This window comes from Pezoporus occidentalis, unplaced genomic scaffold (assembly GCF_034315485.1).
Source record: "Pezoporus occidentalis ecotype Australia unplaced genomic scaffold, CSIRO_AGI_Poc_V1 ctg1, whole genome shotgun sequence".
In the NCBI taxonomy this organism is placed as follows: Eukaryota; Metazoa; Chordata; class Aves; order Psittaciformes; family Psittacidae; genus Pezoporus; species Pezoporus occidentalis.
Window position 1 is genome coordinate 17,701,397 of NW_026912778.1, and position 23,243 is coordinate 17,724,639.

Here is a 23,243-nt window from a genome sequence, read left to right on the forward strand (position 1 = left end):
CAATGTACCCTGAGAAATTATGCAGCAAAAAAATTGCATTGCCCATACCTTTTTACCTTGCTTCTTAAAGAAAAACGTCAGTGTCAGCTGGCTTAGGTGTTTGTAATTGCTATACTTTGCACAGCCATCAGTGGAAACTTTTATCAGTTGATAGTGTCTTCTGATTACTATAGGTTCACCAGCTTCCCACACAACAGATTCTTCACAGGATGTAACAGTCTAAGGGAGATTGCCCCACGACTTTCAAGATAAATAGTCTAATCAAAGCCCATAAGGGCTCTTCCTCTTCCAGCTAAGAACTACTTTTGGTCTTATCATTCTGGTATCTGACATTCTCCTTTCTTTTATTAGCACAAGATTTGCTAAATTATGTACTTTGATAGAGAAAATAATTACATTTTCATCATGTAGTAAGGTTGCTTAATGCTTTGAGGATATTGAGTACTTTCAGCACTCTTGGCTGAAAGGTCAGTAACACGCATTGGCAAAAATTCTCACCGGACACCACAAAGGGCATCCTGTTTATTCTAGGCTGGTCTAAGTTATTGGGATCAAAACAGCAAAAACACCAAGAGGGAAAAACAAATAAAGCGGAAGGGACTGGTGGGACCCTACGAAGAAATATCATGTGAAATATAAAGCAGCAAAATCCTGAGATGTTGGGATATTTCATATAAATTCTGAGGGCTCTTTGCATACTCTGACCTCTGTGCCGGAGAAAAATAGGACATACTGGAGTGGGTTATAAAGTTGATTTTCTGTTGTGCAGCTGCATATGAGGGGAGCCTTGCCTATACATAGCTGGTTCTCATGCTTCCTACAAGACTGTACATAGCACATGAGAACCCAAGCCCAGCCCCTCCTGCTGCTGCCCTCCTACCCACCCACCACAGATGCAGGACAGGGAAGATGGTTCAGGGAGCCGACCCAACAGAGAGGGATTCTCTGCCATTTTAGCATCCAGTCTTGCTCAGCTGGAGGTCGGATGAACAGCAGTGCAGTGGGAAAGGGCACAGGACCATCGCTGCCACAGCTGGGCTCAAACTGCCGAGGGAACGCAAATTGGGGAAAGTAGGTTTCAGCCTGAGTAGAAGTGTACTAGAGTGGATGTCAGCCATTTAATTGCCTCCTTTGAATCTTCTTAATGCCTTCTGACCTATTTAATGCCATACCCACTCTGCTCCTCATACAAGATATATTGGATTGATTTCTCTCTAAATGTATGATGTGATGATGTGTCCAATGGATTTTTCTCAGGATTATCAACCACTTTGCACATAAATGCACAGCACATCTTTTGCTAGTACTTTAAGCCTGGGCTAAAGCATATATTATACCAATGGCTGAAACAGAAATGGGAAAAAACATTAATTCAAATAATTGAATGTAATGTGTCTCCTGTAATAAACCTCACCGTAAGCAAAAGCTTGTCAGGCACATTTGGTTTTGGATTTGGCTAGAATGATCTAAGAATTATTCCAGTACAGAAAGGGGTATTTATCCATCTCCTGTCCCTGATGATGTTCTCATGTCCTTCACTGCACTGGTTAGAGCTTATATGGGCTAGTATATCAGTCAGATCAGTACTGATCTGGCTAACTAGGTCTCCTGCCTTTTCTGATTTAGTGAGCTGATATAATTCATCACATGGCCTTGTAATTGTGAAGGCATTGTAAGGGAGACAATGGGAACAGATAAGTAGGGTGGGTAGGAAGGCTTTGCTGTCTTTGGTGGATGCAAATTCTGCCTGAATGATTTGCTAGATATTTCACAGAAAGACAGAGCTAACAGTGGGGCTAACCACATACCACAGTCCTTAAGTCTCTAAGTTTTGTGGAAAAAAACCCAAAACCAAAATCCCAGGAAAACTTCAAATGTGGAAAATGTTCTTATTCACAGATCACACCATCCAGTCTGTTTTCTGCTGCTGCTGCACGGTACAAAAAAGGTATGTGAAATACTTCCGCTTTTCAGCAACTAGGATAAAAATATCTACACATAAAGGACTTCTTAAAATCCCTCTATTTGCAGTAGAACTGCTAATTATACTGAAGTTTAAAGACATGCTACCCTGCCTATCCCTAATGAAGGCATATATATCCATGAATATTTTAATGTTAATATTTATAGATACATGTTCACACAAATACTTCATGTTTTTCAAAATCAGAGCAATGAGAACAGAAATGAACCTGGACCCTGATCCTGGGCTGGTGACCCAGTATTCAGCCTCACAACCAGATGTTTCCTATGCACACACTTGGAAGTGCAGGGTAAGTATCGTTTTCATAGGTGAAAACAGAGAATTGAGGTGATGTGCCATATGGTGGCTCAGTACCCGAACAAGCGGAACAGTAGCTAACTCTTGAGCGTGTAAGGTTCTTTGTTGCCTAGAAAATTATAGAGTAAAGGTGTCTGATGATTCATGCTGATGTAAACACAGGGTCACAGTGATGTTTCCTATGCAAGCTGTCACAGACAAGGCGGTTCCTTCTCCCGCTTTTGGGTTTGGGTGATGGAGATGGGAAGAGTGGGATGTCCCTGTTGGGCAGATATAAGATCACCTTGCTCAGCTGGCATGTGAAACATTCACATCAGTTTTGCTAAATCTAGGTTGAATCAATCGGAGTTTTCTAAGGAAAACTAAGGGCAAAGCTAGAACCTAACCTGACGCAAAAGCAAATTATGATGTTCGTGCTGATTTGATAAGAAAGTCTACAGTGCTGGCTGTATTAATTCTCCAGATAAATGACCCAATTTCCAGACATTGTAACTCCACTAATTTCAATCCTGTTCTGCTTTTACACCAGCTGAGGAGCTATCCTAGCATTCAGACTATGTAGAATTAACCCAATTAGGTAGATGGTTTGTTTAGTTTATTACTAACTGTAGTTTTCATTGTCATTTTGCCTTCTACACTGAACTACTCAAGTGTAAGTCTTGCTGTTTTATGACTGACAATGTGATAGGGGAAGTAATGACCATGTGTCGTGGTTTAAACACAGTCATGTAACTTGTTCACTCACTCCCCCCCTTCTTTCCCTCCCCCTACTCCCGGAGGGACGGAGAGGAGAATCGAAAAGAATGCAACTCCCACGGGTTGAGATAAGAACAGTTTAGTAACTAAGGTATAACACAAATCACTACTGCTACCACCAATAATAACAATGATAAAGGAAATAACAAGGGAAGAGAATACAACACCTCACCACCAGCTGACTGATAACTCGCCCCCCCAGCCCAACCAAGCACTGACCCATACCTCCTCCAACCCCGCAGTCCCCCAGCCCTTCCGGCTAACTCCCAGTTACATCCTGGGCATGACGTGCTGTGGTATGGAATACCTCTTTGGTCAGTCTGGGTCAGGTGTCCTGTGTCTGCTTCCTCCCAGCTTCCCCTCCTCCCTGGCAGAGCATGAGGCTCACAAAGTCCTTGGCCAAACCAAAACATCCTTGTTATCAGCTCTGTTCCCGAGCTGAAAGTCAAAACGCTGCACTGCACCAGCTACCAAGAAGGAGAAAAATGACTGCTACTGCTGAACCCAGGACACCATGATGAGTTCCTTTTAGTTACTGAGACAGTATAGTAGCAGGGAAATTAAGCAAGCAATAGTTGGGAGAAAAGAATAATTAAGAAAGACACTTCTCTTTTACTAGCGTAAGAGGCAGTTGAAGAACAAGCCCTTACCTCCTCTACCTGCTGAGGCTGTGGAAGACTACACAGAAAAACCCAGGGTTACTGCACTCTATGACTTTTTTGCTAGAGGACCCTCAGATTTGCCGCTCAAGAAGTCAGAAGAATACATTATCCTCCAGCAGGATGACCCCCACTGGTGGAAAGCAAGGGACAAACATGGGTAAGAGAGTGGGCATCTGTTTCAATCTCCCTATCTCCCAGTCTGTGGAAGCAGACAGATAGAATGAGACGTGACAATTTAGAGGCAGGTTTGAACATGTTTGGCTATGTCTGAGGCACTATCAGCTATGTCTGGTGCCCCAGAAATGGCCAGGGAATCTAGAATCTGTTGGGAATTCAAAGTTAAGTCCTAGGCTCAGTAATTTCCTGAGCAACATAGGGACATTTGAAGACCATGTGAATCACTGGGCTCTGGGCCACGTGCAAATCCAGCTTTTCATACTTCAAGTGCTTTACAGTGCAATGTATTTATGTAAACACTTCTTAAAGACCACAGAGATTACTAAAATATGTGCCTGAAACAAAATCCCTGATCTGAAATTCCTGGATGCTTTAGAGAGCTAGATAAACATGGAAAGGATCTTAACTGAAGTTATGTTTGTTTTGTCATTCCCCTTTCTCTTTTGCGTTTTCTTCAGTGTATCCCGAACTATGATGTTGGGAATACTACTCTCAGAGCCCATCCCAGGTGATCTTTTTCCTTTCAGTAGCCATCTACAGTTGCAGGGCAGAAAGTTTGTGCCTAGGATGAAAAGACTCTGACTTCAATTTCCATGTTGGGATTCTGTATCTAGCAGCATAGCCAGTATCATAAGGAACTTTTGTAATTTAACAAAAGGAAAATGCATATCTTAATCCTATTAATGTTTTACACCGTACTGTAACATTATACCCAATATCTTGTTTCAGGAATGAAGGTCTAGTTCCCAGCAACTATGTTACTGAGAACAAGAAAAGTAATTTAGAAACATATGAGTGAGTATCCTTGAAAGTTATGTTTGTGCTTTCTTTTCTAAAAATGGATTGCATCAATACATTTTAGTGCTTGATCCTGCAATCTTTATTAGACATGATCGGGTGTATATCAACAGCTTTTTTTGTTACAAAACATTACTTTTGGAATGAATTAACAATTTTGATTTGGAACTATTTCCTCAGAGAATGAAATCTGAAGTTACAAACACGGAGCACTTCAGCAGCATTCCTTTTCATAAATCATGGCAGAATACAGATGTTTCCTATTCCTGTAGGCTTGCTATGTAATGTTTCTATATTCTGATCTCTTTCTGTTGTGAACATGTAATCAATTGACTAGAAGATAATTCCAGTTACTTCTACCTAATTTACTAGAGAGAAAAGTAAAATTCTGCAAAATTCTAAAGAAGAGAGGCTTGATGCAGCGTCCAGGACTGCAAATTTCATCACAGATTGGCGTAACTCTTTCCTGGGCTTTCTTTTGTTTGAGCTCATATTTAACCGCAGTGAATGGAGGAAAAAAGTTGTCACACTTACAGTGGTCTAATAAAGTCATTCCCAACTAAGAGATGTTTATATACAAGAGTGGTTCTGTTCAGGTTTCTGGACTGGGCTATTAAGATGGATTACTTTTGTGAAACAGAGCAAACATTAATTTTTACTGGCTGAGATTATCTTCTTGTTGCAGGTGGTACTGCAAAAACATAAATAGAAGCCAGGCAGAACTTCTTTTGCGCCAGAAGGTAACTCAGTTTAACCATAGAACTAATGATATCTAGAAAGGTCTATCAATGGAAACATCAAGAGTGTTACCACAGTCAGATCCAAATCTGCTTGGTGTGCAGTAAAACAGAAAGTACTTTAAAATAAAAAGGCTTTCTGGGTTAAGCATATGGTGCAGATTACCCAGACTTCACAGAGCTTTAAGTTGTAGCCCCAGCAAATTCTGTGTAGATTGTCCATACTACATAAATTGAATTACATACAGTTTACTGTGCTTGTCTTTTGTATAAAAGATTGAAGACTGAAATCCATGTAGGAAGTAAATTACTGAGGTTAGCAGAGCTTAAAAAAAACCTTGTGTCTTTCTTATGTATAGAGCAAACAATCCATATTGCCTTCTGCTACCTATCAGTTACCAAAGTGCCTAACTAGTTAAACTTTGCTCAAGGACTAACACAGGGCTTGGACAAGGCAGACAAGAGAAGAACATCTCAGATAGAATTGTTTTTTACAATATTTCTTCTAGTGATTTGTACAATTCGATTTATTTAATAAATCAAAATATTTTCACTGCTTCACACTGAAAAGTATAATTCACCTAAATTATTTAATCATTCACCTAAATTAAATAAGTATTTAATTGCCTGGCACTCACTATTTTCCTTTGGATAATTTTGTTCTGCTATTTACCTGCTGTGTACAATTTCCATTGTCCACTGCTTTATTCCCCTCCCAAATAGTCATAGGTATTCCACAGAATTTGGTAATCAACTGCAAGTCCTATCTGAGGGGAGGATTGTTCAAGCTCAAAAGTAGAAAAATAACTCTACTTGGATTTCTTTTCAGTCCAAAGAAGGCGCATTTGTTGTCAGAGATTCAAGCCAACAGGGGCTTCTTACACTGTCCATGTATTCACGGCCTAAAGGGTGAGTTGCTCTGAGCAGTTAGAATTTGAATCAAGAGGTGATGGAAGAGCTTCCCCCAAACTTGTCAGGATAAGTGAACAGGTTAGACATGCAGTGCACAGCAACAGGGAACCGCTGGGGTGCTGTTCATGCAGAGCTAATTACCTTGTGTGCAGAAGAGATGACAGTGGGCAGTGGGTCTGGGAGGCAGGGTGCAAATGTCCTGCTAAAACAACATTAACTGCACTCATGAAATCTTCAAATAATCTGCTATGAAAGTTGTGCACCCCAACCACATAAAACAGGCAGTAAGACCTTACGTTTGCATCTTCCTGCCTCTCTTTCTACACGAAGCACCATGAATACCACACCTCACTGCCACAGCCTTCAGCCACTGCACTGAAATGCTTCTGCTCTCTGCAGGCTCTGTGCACTGTAAATTCATCTCGGATTCTGGTGTCCCCAAACTTTGGTGGTTTTTTTCCTAAAATCATCTCACCTCCTCACTGTGCAGTCTTGCTTCTTTTGCCAGAGGACTGCCAAAAGACTGGAGAAAAAATAGTAATTTAGATGTATATATGAATATGTTTTTAACTTCTGGGGGAAAACTTGGGTAGTGAGCCTATTAATTTAAAAAACTTAGATTCAAATAAGTGCTGAATCAGGAGGAACACTATGGCTATTTCTTGTGGATGCAACGATACAAGGATAAATCATTGTGCAATATCTCACCAGGGTGGGAGAGAGATCATTCAAGGAGGCTTTGTTTTTTTTTTTCCTGAAGCAGTGTCCCAGCTGCCCACAGCCATTTTTAAGTCAGGAATTCTACTCCAAGTTTTCAGATTTTTCTGTGCTTTCTTTCAAAGTGAAATTTAATCAGATTTATAGTATAAACTGTTTTTACTGAAAAATATGATCCTTTGTTGATTTCAGAAGTCATAGCGAAGATATTCGACATTATCAAATTAAGAAAAACCACTTGGGACAATATTATGTAGCTGAAAAATATCTCTTTTCATCTGTTCCTGAACTCATCGAGTATCATCAACACAATGCTGCAGGTAATGCATGCGAGATGATAAGGTTTTACAACTGATTATTTGAAGCTCCTCGGGACTTTGGGAGATTGGCAATCACTCTTCTATGACACTTTCCTTATAAAAAGATACACAAGTTTTTCTGTTGCTAGCAAATTTTAATATGCCATGATCCTTTCTGCCAAAGTCATAGCTGTGGTGTGCATATGCCATGGGGAAAGTGAAACTAACAAACTCATCTACGTGTATTAAATGAATGTTACAAAGCTAGAAGCCTAATCCATTTACCTGCTCTGTATTCTCTTGGCTCATATTTGACTGAGTGGGGCTTGTCTGAAATTCCATCGTAATTCTTTCTTTGTCACAAGAACTTGCATGTATGCAAGCAGGAGTTACGCTGGGCATCAGCAGGCAGCATTCTACTGATTTAGGCAAAAAAGCCGACCCCGCCCCACATAATCCAAAGCAGAATTAGGGAACACAAGGACTCTAATACTGCTTTGCAGCCTACCACAGTTACCATCTCTGATTTTTGACTGATGGCAGCCTTTGAACATTTTTAGCATTAAAAAATATGCTTCATCTTGGTTCTGCCCATTATTTTAATATAATATAAAATGTTTTTACCCTAAATGAGTGGAGATGGCAAAATACACAGAGATTCCTTGCACTAGCACAGAAGGAAGATATTTGAATAGACACTGTTTTGCTGGATGGAGGATTGTAGGAAACACATGAAGCAGAAAAGGACGTGAAAGTAGCACTGGAAAGAATGAATGAATGAATGTAGGGAGGCCCTGGTGAGGGATGCAGTAACTGGTACTGTTGGTTCATTAATTCAAAGAAAATGAATGACAGACATGAAAATATGTCTTGCAATAGGAAACAATCCTGAGAAATTTTGCTAGAAGAGACCACTTAGGTGGCTGATATAGTATTTCAGTACTTATTTATCTAAGATCACTAGTATCATGCAAAGAAGCAAGAGTATGGGTTTTTGTTGTATGAAGAGATAGATACTTTTGTAGTCAGGATCCTATTGAATAGTCTTCCTCTATTTCTTCTCACTGTGGTGTTTTATCCAAACAAGCTGTAAGCAAAAGTAACCTCAAGAAATGTACCTCAGATTCCAAATATTTTTGTTTGGGAAGAGATACAATATAGTACCTTAAAATGGAGTAGTTGTTCAACAGAATATTGTTGCTTTGTCCCCTACAGGTCTTATCACTCGTCTCCGACATCCAGTAGGATCAGCTGGATACTCATCACCAGCAGCAGCAGGGTGGAATTATGGTAAATATTTTATCTTCTTTTGGTGGAGATTTAGGTATTTGCCTAGGCAAGAATTTAGATTGCTTTAGATTCACCTAGCTAATAATTAAGTCATATCTGTGAAATTTCCTGGTAACAAGAAACACACAAAGAGCTGCGTATTCACCAGAAACAGACACTCATTTCCTCTTAAGGTGTCAGTACCAAATGAGACGCCTGAAATGAGTAGTCCTGTTTGGCAGCTGTTGTGCTTCTGTTACAACCACCAGTGAATTTCAGAGCCATCTGGACTTTTCTAAGCAGACGTAAAACTCAAATATACATTTAGTAGCTTTTCAAAGGCTATTTGATTTATTTAAATTTTTAGGAAATTGAAATCCATATTATTTATGGGAAGATTTTTCTGTGTAAGCTCTGCAAGTTTTAGAAATAAGAATGAATTCTTATATAAAGTTAAAAAAACCAAGCAATGAATGCCAGTTTTGTGTATATAGATCAGGAATTTCATACCATCTGACTGATAATAGGAACCTCCAAAACTGAGTACCTTTCATGTTCCCATAAATCTCAAGGCTTAATATTTCTGAAGGGTGAAACTATTGTGGTTATTACAATAGAGGCAGTCAATAACTGCTTCTGTGGCTGTAAAGTAATGTTCATATCTAAACATATATGAGCATGTGGAAGTTTTCAGATATTTAAAACTCGTGCTATAGCTGAGGAACAATTGTGATTTTTATTTTTTTGTGTGTGTGTGTGCACTAACTGTAAATAGCAAGGGCATGGTTCAGGAAAGATGGCCTGATTATTGTAACATATTGCGTTGCTTTTATAGATGAGTGGGAATTAAACCCATCTGAACTGAAGCTCATGAAAGAACTTGGGCGTGGGCAGTTTGGAGTTGTTCAGCTTGGTAAATGGAAAGCAACCATCAAGGTTGCCATCAAGACAATCAATGAAGGAGCAATGTCTGAAGATGATTTTATCGAGGAGGCCAAAGTGATGATGTGAGTAGAAAAGCTATTATATCTGGTAGTTGGCATCAAGATGACCAATAATGGTGGATGTGCAGGTGTTGTGATTTATGCCCACCTGGCAACCAAGCCCCATACAGCTGTTTGCTCACTTCCCCACCCTAGTGGGATGGGGGAGAGAGCCAGAAGAGTAAAAGAGAAAACCCATGTGTTGAGGTAAAGACAGTTAAATAGGGAAAGCAAAAGCCACACATACAAGCAAAGCAGAACAAGGAATTAATTCACCACTTCCCATTAGCAGGCAGGTGCTCGGCCATCTCAAGGACAGCAGAGCTCCATCAAACATAGTGGTTACTTGGGAAGACAAACACCATCACTCTGAATGTGTCCCCCTACTTCCTTCTTATTCCCCCAGCTTTATATGCTGAGCATGATGCCATATGATATGGAATATCCCTTTGATCAGTTGGGGTCAACTGTCCTGGCTGTGTCCCCTTCCAACTCCTTGTGCACCCCCATCCAACTCTCTGTGTGGTGGTATGAGGAGCATAAAAGGCCTTGACTCTGTGAAAGCACTGCTCAGCAGTAACTGAAACATCCCTGTGTTATCAACAGTTTCCAGCACAAATTAAAAACATAGCTGCATACCAGCTACTATGAAGAAAATTAACTCCATCTCAGCCAAAACCAGCACAGCAGGACAGAAAGGCTGATACAAAGGTCTGCATCATACTGATGCAGATGTTTACTGTGCCCATTGCCAAACTCTTTCATTAGAGCGTGCACTGCGTTGTGCTGTGGAGCTCAATGGGGAGCGAACGTAATGGCAAATAAATGTGATTCTAAAACTATTCTTTCATCCATAATTCAGTGCTTCTAGGACCACTGGCAGAGCTCAAACCTAACTAGAGCTTTTGAGAAACTACATTACCATTTCTCCTAATTTTGCGAATTAGGGAAGTATTCAGATCAGGTCTTGGCCCAGCCTGGAAGAGAGCCACCATTGCAGTGTCATGTCCCCTGCCTGGAAGCCAGGCGTAACTAGACCTTTACATTTCATATAGTCCAAATCGAGCTTTGCATTCACTGCATTTATGAGCTAATGAACCATTATGAACTAAAAGAATTAACTTCTTGGAGGAAATTGTAGGCAGGCTTGTTAGATAGTGGGACAACTCTGAGGGCAGTTGAACTGAATACTGTTTATCAAGCACTGCAAGTAGTTTTCAGAACCATCATGAAAATCAAAGGTCTAGTTACCTGCCAAGGACGAATGCTAGCCTGTCTAAAATTCAATCTTAAACAGGAAACTCTCCCACCCAAAGCTGGTCCAGCTTTACGGAGTGTGCACACATCGCAAGCCCCTCTATGTTGTGACTGAATTCCTGGAAAACGGCTGCCTGCTCAATTACCTTCGGCAAAGACAAGGGAAACTCGGCAGAGACATGCTGCTGAGCATGTGCTGGGATGTGTGCGAAGGGATGGAATACCTGGAAAGAAACAGTTTTATTCACCGTGATTTAGTAAGCACAAAAGGCTTTCTGAGGTTCTTGACAAATACTGGCAGTACAGAATGTGGCACTGCATTTTATGGGACACTGGTGTGTCCTCTAAGACTTCAGCCCTGCAAGATCTAACAATCCAGTGGTGTTTTCCTGGCTAACCAAAACCTTTCAGCTGTTCTTTTGATCATGGACAGCTGGAAGAAAAACTACTTGAGAGGTCAGAGAAAGTTGGGATAATAGCATGGAGCAGGCTGGTGTTAGGACATCCCAGTACAAGGGTATTATGCAGTGATCACAACACAACCAAAATCTCAGCAGTACAAAGGGTCAGCAACAAGGAGGATTTTTCTCTTTTAACAAAATCTTTTTCTATCTACATTTTTTTTTTTTCCTGCTCCCTGCTACCTCACTGGAATATATAGGTGGCTTTTCTATCTTACCCCTCATAGAGAGGGAATCATAAGAGAGGAGCTTGTTTCTTTACTCTGCTTTCTTTTCAATGCTCTCATTTGGATGCAGAGTGGAAATCTTCCTGTGCTCCTCTCTAGCTGCTTAAAGAAATACAAAATCTTGAATATTTCCAAGGAGTTCCTAATTTCTGTATTGAAAAAGTCACAAAGCAGGTTTTTAAACGTTCACATTGAGTGTCCTAATGCTTAGGAAAATACCACCTTGGATAACTAGACTCTGCACCCTAAAATTTCTTTTATTTTGCAGAAACATTGCAACTCCTACTGCAAGTGCTTAAGCAGATTATATGCTATTGTACGTGTAACTACATGGTAGTGAAATATGTTCATTGGCTCAGATAGAAATTCACTTGTATTTTTGAGCAAGACACTCTTCAGAATATAAACAGCATAATCTGAAACAAAATTAGTCAGCTGATGCATTTCTCTTAAAATGCTTTAGCACAGATTTCAGATATGTTTCTCTCATTTTCCCTAGGCTGCAAGAAACTGTTTAGTCAGCGTGGAGCACATCGTTAAAGTATCTGACTTCGGCATGGTGAGGTATGAGGCCATTGATGCAGGTTTCGTGTGTACCTATTCTCAGTCAGCTGCTTGCTTTGCTGATTTGGGGAATCCCACTGTGGTCAATTTTTGAATTCTGATGAAAATTATAATGCTGTTAAGCTGTTGTACTGTGAACCCAATTTAGTGTCTTCCTCTTGCTACTGCTGAGTTTAAGACAAGTAAACAAAGTGCCAGGTAAACTTCAGAAGCATTTATGGACAGAGAAATGCCCATGGTGCACAGGGCTGTCAGAAACAGGTTTTCCAACTCTTCTTAGCACTGGGGAAGACAGAAGGTCCCTAGGGACAGATCTGAGTGCTGGTGCTGACCTTTAGATGCTGCCATGTTGAGTAGGTCAGGCAGGAGCAGCAGGGCAGGCAGGAAGTGTGATATGTGCTGCTCTAGCAGGGAAGTGGTTTTTCTGCTTCATGAGAGGACCAGCCAAAATGGGGAAAGAAAGTACGATGAACTCTTACAAGCACAGGATAGAGTAACTCAGCTCTGCCCTCACAGGCTTCCCTTACAGCATGTGCTATATTTTATAGCTGAGCTGATGAGTGAATGACTGCTACCCAAAGAGGTTGTCCCATTCCTTCCTTCTTTCCTTTTGCAAGCCCGGCACAAAGCTCTCCACTTCTGTGTTTTACTGGTTGTTTTTTTTTGTTCCGGATTAGGAGACTGAACTGGCTCACTTTGGAGGCAGATGAGCTTGAAAGGCAGTGGGTGGGTCTGAGCAGGATGTGACATTCACTTTGTGCTGCTTACCTGCCTCTTTGCTTGGTTTTGCCTCCTATTTCTAACCTAAGGTTACAACACCCTACCAGTTCATTAACTAAATACCTGTTTTTCAAAAGGCTGTTCTATGTATGAAGACAGGCTGAGGAAGTTGGGGCAGTTCAGCCTGGAGAAGAGAAGGCTGCGGGGAGACCTCATAGCAGCCTTCCAGTATCTGGAGGGGGCCTATAGGGATGCTGGAAAGGGATTCTTCGTTAGAGACTGTAGTGATAGGACAAAGGGTAATGGGTTCAAACTTAAAGAGGGAAAGTTTAGGTTGGATATAAGGAGGAAGTTCTTTACTGTGAGGGTGGTGAGGCACTGGAATGGGTTGCCCAGGGAGGTTGTGAATGCTCCATCCCTGGCGGTGTTCAAGACCAGGCTGGACGAGGCCTTGGGTGATATGATTTAGTGTAAGGTGTCCCTGCCCACGGCAGGGGGGTTGGAACTAGATGATCTTAAGGTCCTTTCCAACCCTAACTATTCTATGATTCTATACTGTGGCAGTGCCCACTGGTTGCACTGCTCCTCAAAAGGGTAAGGTCAGAATCAAGGGTCTGGGCTCATCCAAATGCATCAGAAAATGCAGCAAGAGACCAAGGAGTCTGTCAAGGTCCAGTCTGAGAATAATGGACTGTGATGGCTCACTGCTGCCAAAAAGTGGAAACCAGTGGTGTGTGTGGCTCTAGGACAGGCACTCACTGTCCTTGGAAGACCATTGAGAGGTGACAGGAATACAAATTATTCAGAGCTCACACAGCTGCCACTATTGGTTATTTTGTAGTGTTATTTCATATGTTTATTATCCAATAACCTCTCATCTTTCTCTGCCTGCACCAAAATAAAAACAGGGAGATAAAGATATGATTTCTGTCAGTGTGACCTCCTTTAAAAAGGGCTTTAAAAGACACCAATGCATTCTGTCTTCCATGAGAACAAATATGTAGTGCACATCTGCTCTCTGCTCAGGAACATTAATACTGGAAAGCTATGCATAATAGCCTTTTAAAATGCTGCCCTATAAATGCGTGCATTAGGCACATCTGATCTGGGAGGTCAGTTCCTATAAGCCTGTGCGAACAGTCTTAGAAACCTAAAAGTATCCAATGTTGGGGAGTCCACTACTTCCTTGGGGAGGTTATTCCAATGGCTGATTGTTCCCATTTTGGGCACCAGGAATAAAAGGGGTCCAGGGCAAAGGAAATTACTTTTACAGTGCACCAGAGCTGTTGGCTTGTGTGTCATGGGTGTTTCTTTCTGTGATGCTTCTGTAACAATATGCCAGGTATTGTATCTGTGAAGTTTGTCAGTCATGAAGTGTGGTCCTCTATCAGTACTGTTTGGGTGCAACAAGTAGTGTTACAGTGACACCATTTACTTGATTCTAAATTGACAGTGTCACTGGAACTGCTTGCACTTTAACTATCATTCAACTATATGCTGTCTCCTGTTATTCTTTAGGTATGTCATCGATGATGAATACATCAGCTCTTCGGGGGCCAAGTTTCCAGTCAAATGGTCATCTCCTGAAGTTTTTCATTTCAAAAAATATAGCAGCAAATCAGATGTCTGGTCATTTGGTAAGTTGATTAGGTGAACATACCATGCTTCCCTAAAACTACTGATGTGATTTATGAAAGTGTAACTTCTTACTCATGCTTCCTACCTTAAGCTTTAGTTATTCCTACTTTTCAAGTCTTGCCTATATTGTACAAGTATCTTTCTCAATAGAAAAATTCTATGTCTAAAAGTTAGATTTTGACTGAAATGTGCATTCTTGGTAAGTCTCCATTAGGGAAATATATATTCATCTGTTTCATGGACCACCCTCATCTGACTTAAAAGAGAGCAGAATTATATTAGTTGAAAATGGTTTTGATTGCTCTTGCAATTTAGTTCAGGTTGGTGATATTTTCATGCATTTTCAATACACAAAAAATCACAAGTGGTTTTTGTTCTTCTAGTGGTGTTAAATAGCTTGTGGGTTTGGGGTTTCTGTTTTGTCTTAAATACTTTGGTTCACTTACAGGTGTACTGATGTGGGAAGTTTTCACAGAAGGCAAAATGCCTTTTGAAAGTAAGTCGAATTCTGAAGTTGTTCGTGAGATTTCTCAGGGTCACTGACTTTATCGACCACATTTGGCATCACTTGCTGTGTACAGAGTCATGTGCAGCTGCTGGCATGAGGTTTGTTGCCCTTTTTTCCTGTGGTATTACTTTATTATTAATTTGTGATGTGGATCTAAAAGCAATCTTTAAAAAAATGGGGCATTAAATCCTTATTTCACATCTGTGGCATCCTCAGTATCTCTTACTATGTTTTCACAAATCACACCTAGGCTTACAAGCCTCTGTTTCTTTGACTGTTGCACCTAAGAGACATAAAGCATGTCATCAGTACAATTGATCTAGACCATCCCTTGTTTTGAATATGCCACTATCGTCTTGCTTCTCTGCTGCATCAAAGTTAATACCTTTTCCACATCTCTATCATACTTTGCTTTTTCTAGCTCTGCTATGAATGATAACTTTAATACATTAATATACAAAGTAAGCATGCCCACTAAATGTGGATTTTAAACCCCATTTTTCATGTGTACGTAAGTACCTCTGTACATCACTACAGCTCCCAGGCTGTGTCTCCTTCACCCTCTCCACTCTGAGTTAGTATTTGATGCTCTTTCCCCATTTCAGAGCATTTCAGAGATTCAGAGCAGCCCTGCAGAGAAGGACTTGGGAGTGTTGGTTGATGAGAAAATGAATATGAGCTGGCTTCTGTGGGAGCTTGCAGCCCAGAAAGCCAACCGTATCCTGGGCCGCATCAAAAGGAGTGTGACCAGCAGGTCGAAGGAGGTGATCCTGCCCCTCTACTCTGCTCTTGTGAGACCTCACCTGGAGTATTGTGTGCAGTTCTGGTGTCCTCAACATAAAAAGGTCATGAAACTGTTGGAACAAGTCCAGAGGAGGGCCATGAGGATGATCAGGGGGCTGGAGCACCTCCCATATGAAAATAGGCTGAGAAAGTTGGGGTTGTTCAGCCTGGAGAAGAGAAGGCTGCGTGGAGACCTCATAGCAGCCTTCCAGTATCTGAAGGGGGGCTATAGGGATGCTGGAGAGGGATTCTTCATTAGGGACTGTAGTGATAGGACAAGGGGTGATGGGTTAAAACTTAAACAGGGGAAGTTTAGGTTGGATATAAGGAAGAAGTTCTTTACTGTAAGGGTGATGAGGCACTGGAATGGGTTGCCCAGGGAGGTTGTGAATGCTCTATCCCTGGTGGTGTTCAAGGCCAGCTTGGACAAAGCCTTGGGTGGCATGGTTTAGTGTGAGGTGTCCTTGCCCATGGAAGGGGGTTGGAACTAGATGATCTTAAGCTCTGTGATTCTATGTTTCTTCAGCACCTATTTCTTTCTATATTGGTATCAAAACACTGATCTCATCAACTCCACCACCAGAGTAATCCCCTAAGGTCCCTCCTTCTGTAGTGTCTACAGGAAATATATCTTCAATTTTAAATTGCTTTGTGTGCAATGCTTTCATGTAAACAGGCAGGCATACACTTGGAGTAGCCAAGGAGCCTTGTTGCTACCATTGTCTCCTTTGTCCTATCTCTCCTTACTTGCCCATCTTTTAACTCTATATAAAATCTGTGGATCCTGACTAAAAAAAGCTTAAGAGGCTGAAATCTAAACTGCATCTAGCTTGCTTGCATACTGTAAACATCTGCCAGGATGCCAGCCAGCAGAGGATTGGGAAGAAGTTTTCTCTTCTGTCTGTCATTAGCCAGTTCTTTGTTCCATATCGAGCTTCAGTACATCAAATGAGAAAGCAGGGAAGTTCCTTTTGCAACAACCCAGAGAACATTCCTGAGTATCATGGTTTCCTGAGAGGTAGGGCTTTCCAGTGATCTGTTGCAGGAGAGAAATCCTATAGGAATTCTGGTCCAGAATTGGAATAAATAAATTTTAGGAATGCTTGGAAAATTGACGGCGCTCATGGCACTGGTGTCATGAAGGACAGATGATTTTTTTTTTTTTTCCTCCTCAAATCATAAACTTGATCTTTTCTTCTTTATTAATAAAATATAATGTAATTTTAAAGTGGTAGCTCATATGCACTTGTAACCATCTTCTAAAGTCTGATACTTTAATTAACTAATCTCCTAATACAAGTTTATCCTCTGCTTTTCTTTTCAGAAACCTGAAGGACGTCCTCCTTTTGCAGAGTTAAAAGAGACCCTCACAGATATAAGAGAGATGAGATAATCAGATTTTCACCCATATATTTCTGAAAGGTTAGCATCAAGCATGTCAGTAATGTATCTGGTACAGAAAACATCAGCCTTTTACAGCAGTCTCTACTTAAATCATCAGCATCCTATATATTGAAGTAGCTGTTTGGGCTTGGCCTTAATTTTTACTCATTTGGGAGATACCTCAGGAGACTGGTTCAGGACTCTCAAGGCTTTGTTTTCATGATCAGGGAGAAAAACTTCATGTCTGAAAGAAGTAACCAAGCTTACTCACCTTATAGGCCTTTTTATTTATTCCTTTGGTCAGAGCTACGCTAATTCCTGTAACAGCATTATTAAATTGATACTTAATATGACTCCTGTACTAGGGAATACTGATTGGCAGCAGAAAAAGGGATGGAAGAAACTTTGATAAAGCTCTAGCTAGGTCATGGTTAAAGGCAAGCCCTTTTATGCTGCAAAGCATCGAGCACTGAAGAAATGGAGCAGTGTTTTAGAAGGGGCAGCAAACTAACTGACCAAATGCCAGAGCAGCATCCATTTGTGTGCCCACAACCACTGCTGCACATAAAGGCAGACAAAGGGGAAAAAAGGAAGCAGTCATCATTTAGCAGCTCCCACATCACATCTGAGCAGCTGGAAAGACAGAGCATCAAGGAAGCATTTCAAGGTGTCTTCTCTACCAATCTGTATAAAAGGAGGAGAGTAAGGATTATTTTATCCAAATCTTTCCCACAGTTTTCCAGTATTGTCTCCCATTCCTTGCCTGCTGCTGCCTACTCGCATGCCCATACTTGCCTTAGTCCTTCCCTTGTAAGTGCCCAGAATGGTTAATGGGCAATTTAAAGCTGGAATCTGATAGTAAAATGCTTTGAATTAGCCTAGCTCAGATGGGTTCTGTGATACTGGACATGGACAGTGTCTGTAACCCTATTTCTTATGTTATTAATCACTTTTAATTTTAAATCTTAATTGTGGTCAATAGAAATATAGAGAAGAAAAGGCAGATGAAGTTCATAATTGTTTACAATAAAATAGATCATTACAAATAAATAGGTTCTTCAAAATATGTGCTTGAATTTTGAATTATTTATAGATAAATACATCATATTTAGTTTTATAGAACTCTGTAGGCAAAATATGTAAAACACTAGCTAAAAAATGACTGAGTTCTGCACCTTTCATTTTTCATGTTCAAATTTAAAAAAATAACTGTAGCAAAATTAAATATATCAAACATCCAATGTTTTGAATTTCCAGAAGATGATGGAAGCATTTCTTGGTCAAACTCACTCCTGGCATTAATCATTCATCTTTACTGCAATAGTATTTTGACAGTTATCATCCCTTGGGAAAGGAAGTTGTTAATCCTATTGTTTGAACAGTTGGGAGAGCCTTCAAACACACTTCCAAAGCATTTCTAGTTTGAGTGAAGCATGATATCCCTATTGTTTCATATAAACTGATACAAGAATTGCCACCAACTGATGTCACTGTTTACTCTTATAATAGACTTATTTATGACCATTCAATTCCTTATCAGACCTATGACTAAATACAGATCTATACAACACAGTACAAACAACAGGCTCACCACAATTTATGCCCAGGCCGCAGAAGTACAAGGCTTTTCAGCGGGTGATACACTACAACTGCGAAATTCAAACTGTCTCTGCAATATAAAAGTACATGGGGCATTTGAATAACATATGAGGCATCTTTTTTAATAGCTCTTGTATAACTGGTTTTGCCACATTTTTTGCTACAAGTTAATATGTAATACACTACAATACTTTGCAGTAAAAAGCAGCTCCATTAGGTTTATGTACCCAAAGCACCCCTCTCATGCTTATTTTGTTGAGTTGCCCCATGGTGAATATGCATCCATCCTTGAAATGTTTTGGTCTAATACACAGAGCCAATGATGCTTGCCTGTCAGACTTCAGCTTCTCAATATAATCTTTCTGTAGGCTGCTTTGGGAAAATTATAAGTAGTCTGTTATTAACACTGTGACGCAGATAAATTTAACAGATGCTATCATCAGGCTGATCATAAATAAGTGAAAAAAAATCACTGGAAAACGCTTGAGTCAGTGAAACCAGTGCTTAACCTGCTTAATCAGCAACAAGAAAGGTCTACAGAGCAAAGGTCAGGTATCTACACAGTATTTACTTACCAGAACAGCTACACCCATAGCTAAAGACTAAGTAGGCCACCTTAGCCCTCACAGTGTCTCTGCTCTTAACTCAAACACTAACCGTACTCAAACAGACAAAACCGCAAGTGCTTATACAAGTGAACAGTGAATGCCACCCCTGTTGCTGACCATAAAGAATCACCGTATGGGCAAATGGATGTTCATTACCTGTTTAAAAAAAACCTTTTGTGTGATAAAAGAGTGACCTGGAAGAGCAGTAAAGGGTTGAAGGAGACACTGTGCAACGCCTCCACATGGGGAATGTCTGGCCAAAGGTTGCATGCATGCTCAACATTTGTAAAACGCAGGTGATGGTTCCTGATCAAACATCACAACACTTGCAGCTAGTCCGTATTGTGGATGGGTGGAAAAAAGGCAGAATTCCCTGTTTTTGTGTGCCAGCCACTTAGGATGTATCTCTTTTCTATGAAAAAAAAAAAACAACAAAAAACCCAAAACCACACTGTTGGCAACCTGGAATGTATTTTCAGAAAGTGACAGGACTTCTCTGGTCAAAAGCACACATGATGGGCAATTCAAGTCAGTTACTTGTGTGGACAGGTCTGGTGACATTTGTCTCCAGTGCCATTTGGTTTTCAGACCAACTTTCACTCTCCCCAGATTTCACAACTAGGGAGGCCCTGCAGACACGCTAACACACATCATCAACACCACCCCTCCCTCATGTGCCACCAGCCTGGCTCTCACTGCCAGAAAGGACTCAGCTACCTAAAACCTGCTCTACTGAAACAGTATAATCTAACATGCTTGCCAGTTTTATTTTGTTGGAATTTAACAGCAAGAGAATGGTGTTTGCTGGAAGTATATAATTCCCCATATGGCTCCAGGATGCAACCATGATTAGTAAAGAAGGTTGAATGAGTAAAGAAGTTGAAGTTTTGAATCAGTACTCTTTGGGATGAAGATTTTTTACAGCATGGATGTTTTAGGTGTGGCTGGGAAGGCAGGTTTCTACAGAAAAGAATAACACGTGTACTTCCTTCCAAGCTCCCTGCAGATTATTTAACCTATCCAAGTCTTTTTGACCTGCCTACATTTAGTCAGTGCAGCTATGTAACGAATTTAGTTGCCCATTAATTTGTCCTGAGGTAGGTTGAAATGAATAGCTGCCAAGATTTGCTTTCTATCAGCATTTAAAGCCATAATTTGGTTAGCAATATATTGCCTCCAAGGTTTTCTTTTGTTCTAGTTCTTAACTATTTGCCCTACTTCCCAAACCACTTCAGATTACTTTAGATAATATCCTTCATTTAACTGCCTGGAAAACCTGACAGAAAGTGGAAGCAAGGACAAGTAGTTTGGAAGGAATACAGAGAAAATGTCTGAACAGCCAGGGATCAGGTTAGGAAAGCTAAAGTCCTTGGATGGATGTTTGCACTCAAAGAATTGTGGTCAAGGGCTTGATGTCCAAGTGGAGACCAGTCACAAATAGTGCTCCTCAGGGGGCTGTATTGTGACCAGTGCTGTTTAACATCTCTATCAATGACATGGACAGTGGGATTGAGTGCGCCCTCAGCAAGTTTGCCAAGGACACCAACCTGTGTGATGCAGTTGACACGCTGGAGGGAAGGGATGCCATCCAGAGGGACCTTGACACGCTTGTGAGGTGAGCTTGTGCCTAACCTGCTGAAGTTCAACAAGGCCAATTACAAGGTCCTACACCTGGATTGGAGCAATCCCAGGCACAGCTACAGGTTGGGCAGAGAACAGATTGAGAGCAGCCCTGAGGAGAAACACCTGGAGATGCTGGTGGACAAGAAGCTCAATATGACCTGGCAATGTGCGCTTGCAGTCCAGAAAGCCAACTGTATCGTGGGCTGCATCAAAAGATCGATATTGAGATCGACTGGTGGAGTAACTCCCTGGTGTGCCAGTCAGAACGGTTCCCGGGAGATATCCCCCAAAAGGGGAAGGACCCCCTGCCTTCTCACACAGAGGGGGATGGTGAGAGATACCCCCCAAAAGGGGAAGGACCCCCTGCCTTCTCACACAGAGGGGGATGGCCCGAGACACCCCCTGCCCTGTAGCTGTTGCGCAGAGGTAGGGGACCAAAAAGATGACGAGGGTTGGAAGCTAGTTCTAGTTCGGTGTCGTGGGAAACCCTCCCCCCTTCCTGCCCTGCTTCCCCAGGTGTCCCTCCGTAATAGGTTCGAGGCCCTGGATCTTGAAGGAGAGGTAGGTGAGAATGTGGGGCAAGGCCAGCCTACAAGGCCACATAGGAGAAGGCGGTCGACTTCGCACCTCAAGACTGCCTCTGATAAGAAAGAAAGAAGGGTCATTGTAGTAGGGGATTCCCTTCTGAGAGGAACAGAGGGCCCGATATGCAGAGTTGACCCTCATCATAGGGAAGTGTGTAGTCTGCCTGGAGCCCGGATCAGGGATATCACTAGGGCGCTCCCCAGCGTGGTGCACCCGACAGACTACTGCCCGCTGCCGGTCTTCCAGACAGGTGGGGGGGAAGCTGCTTCCCGCAGTCTGAGGGGGATGAAGAAAGACTACAGGGCCTTGGGGAGGATGGTGAAAGAGTCTGGGGCTCAAGCGATCTTCTCCTCACTCCTTCCATCTTCCACTGATGATGTGGGATGGAATGGGAAGATTCAGTTCATAAACAATTGGCTTTGAGACTGGTGCTGCAGGCAGGGCTTTGGATTCTTTGATAACAGCTGGTTTTATAGGGCACCAGTCTGGACAATGACAAGTGAGAAAGGTTTGTCTCACAGAGGCAAAAGGATGCTGGGGCACAAATTAGCAGGGCTCATTTGGAGAGCTTTAAACTAGATTTGAAGGGGGATGGGGTTGTAGCTGGGCTTGCCCCAGTGGGGCAGCACTCCAGAATTGATGAAGACTGGGAGGCCTCCTATAATCCTAGGGTGAAATCGGTGTGCTCAGCTCGCTCCCTGGAATGTCTGTACACCAATGCGCGCAGCATGGGAAATAAGCAGGAGGAGTTCGAAACCTGTGTTAGGTCAGGAGATTATGATCTGGTGGCAATTACAGAGACGTGGTGGGAGAGCTCACATGACTGGAATATAGGCATGGAGGGCTATGTTCTCTTCAGGAAAGACAGGCCAGCCAGGCGGGGTGGTGGGGTTGCTCTTTATGTGCGGGAGCAACTACAATGCACTGAGTTCTGTCCAGGGACAGATGATGAGCGAGTTGAGAGTCTGTGGGTGAGAATTAAGGGGCAGGCTGGCAGGGGCGATACTGTTGTGGGTGTCTGTTACAGGCCACCAGATCAGGGTGAGGAAGTTGATGAGGCCTTCTACAGGCAGCTGAGAGCGGCCTCACAGTCACAGGCCGTGGTCGTCGTGGGGGATTTTAACTTCCCTGATGTTTGCTGGAAGGACCACTCGGCAACCCAGGCACAGTCCAGGAGGTTCCTCCAGTGTATGGATGATAACTTCCTCCTGCAAATGGTGGATGAGCCGACCAGGAGAGGAGCGCTGCTGGATCTCATCCTCACTAACAAGGAGGGTCTGGTCGAAGCAGTAAGGGTTGAGGGCTGCCTTGGTTGCAGTGACCACGAGATGGTGGAATTCAGGATCTTGTGTGGCAGGACCAGTAGAATAGCAGGTAGAATTGCAACCCTGGACTTTAGCAGGGCAAACTTTGGCCTTTTCAAGCAATTGCTAGGGGAAATCCCATGGGCAAGGCTGTTTGAAGGTAAAGGGGCCCAAGATAGTTGGTTGGCATTCAAGGATTGCTTTTTCCAAGCTCAAGATCGGAACATCCCAACATGTAGGAAGTCAAGGAAGAGGGCCAGGAGACCTGCGTGTCTAAATAGGGAATTGCTGGGTATGCTCAAGTGGAAGAGGAGAGTTTACAGGTCATGGAAGGAGGGGCTGGCCACTTGGGAGGAATATAAGGCTGCTGCTAGAGGATGTAGGAAGGCAGC

General features: G+C 42.0%; 1 protein-coding gene across 1 annotated transcript; it reads left to right on the plus strand.

The window, feature by feature from the left end:
- The first annotated feature begins 1,883 nt into the window (after positions 1 to 1,883).
- LOC134158016 (tyrosine-protein kinase TXK-like) lies at positions 1,884 to 18,196 on the plus strand. The gene is given in 14 exon segments (XM_062607585.1): positions 1,884 to 1,948; positions 2,171 to 2,273; positions 3,657 to 3,856; positions 4,606 to 4,671; positions 5,360 to 5,414; positions 6,241 to 6,320; positions 7,233 to 7,360; positions 8,555 to 8,629; positions 9,444 to 9,615; positions 10,889 to 11,105; positions 12,036 to 12,100; positions 14,339 to 14,457; positions 14,907 to 15,064; positions 17,074 to 18,196. Coding segments are annotated over 14 exon segments (1,572 nt in total). The 3' UTR covers positions 17,143 to 18,196.
- Positions 18,197 to 23,243: the final 5,047 nt, after the last annotated feature.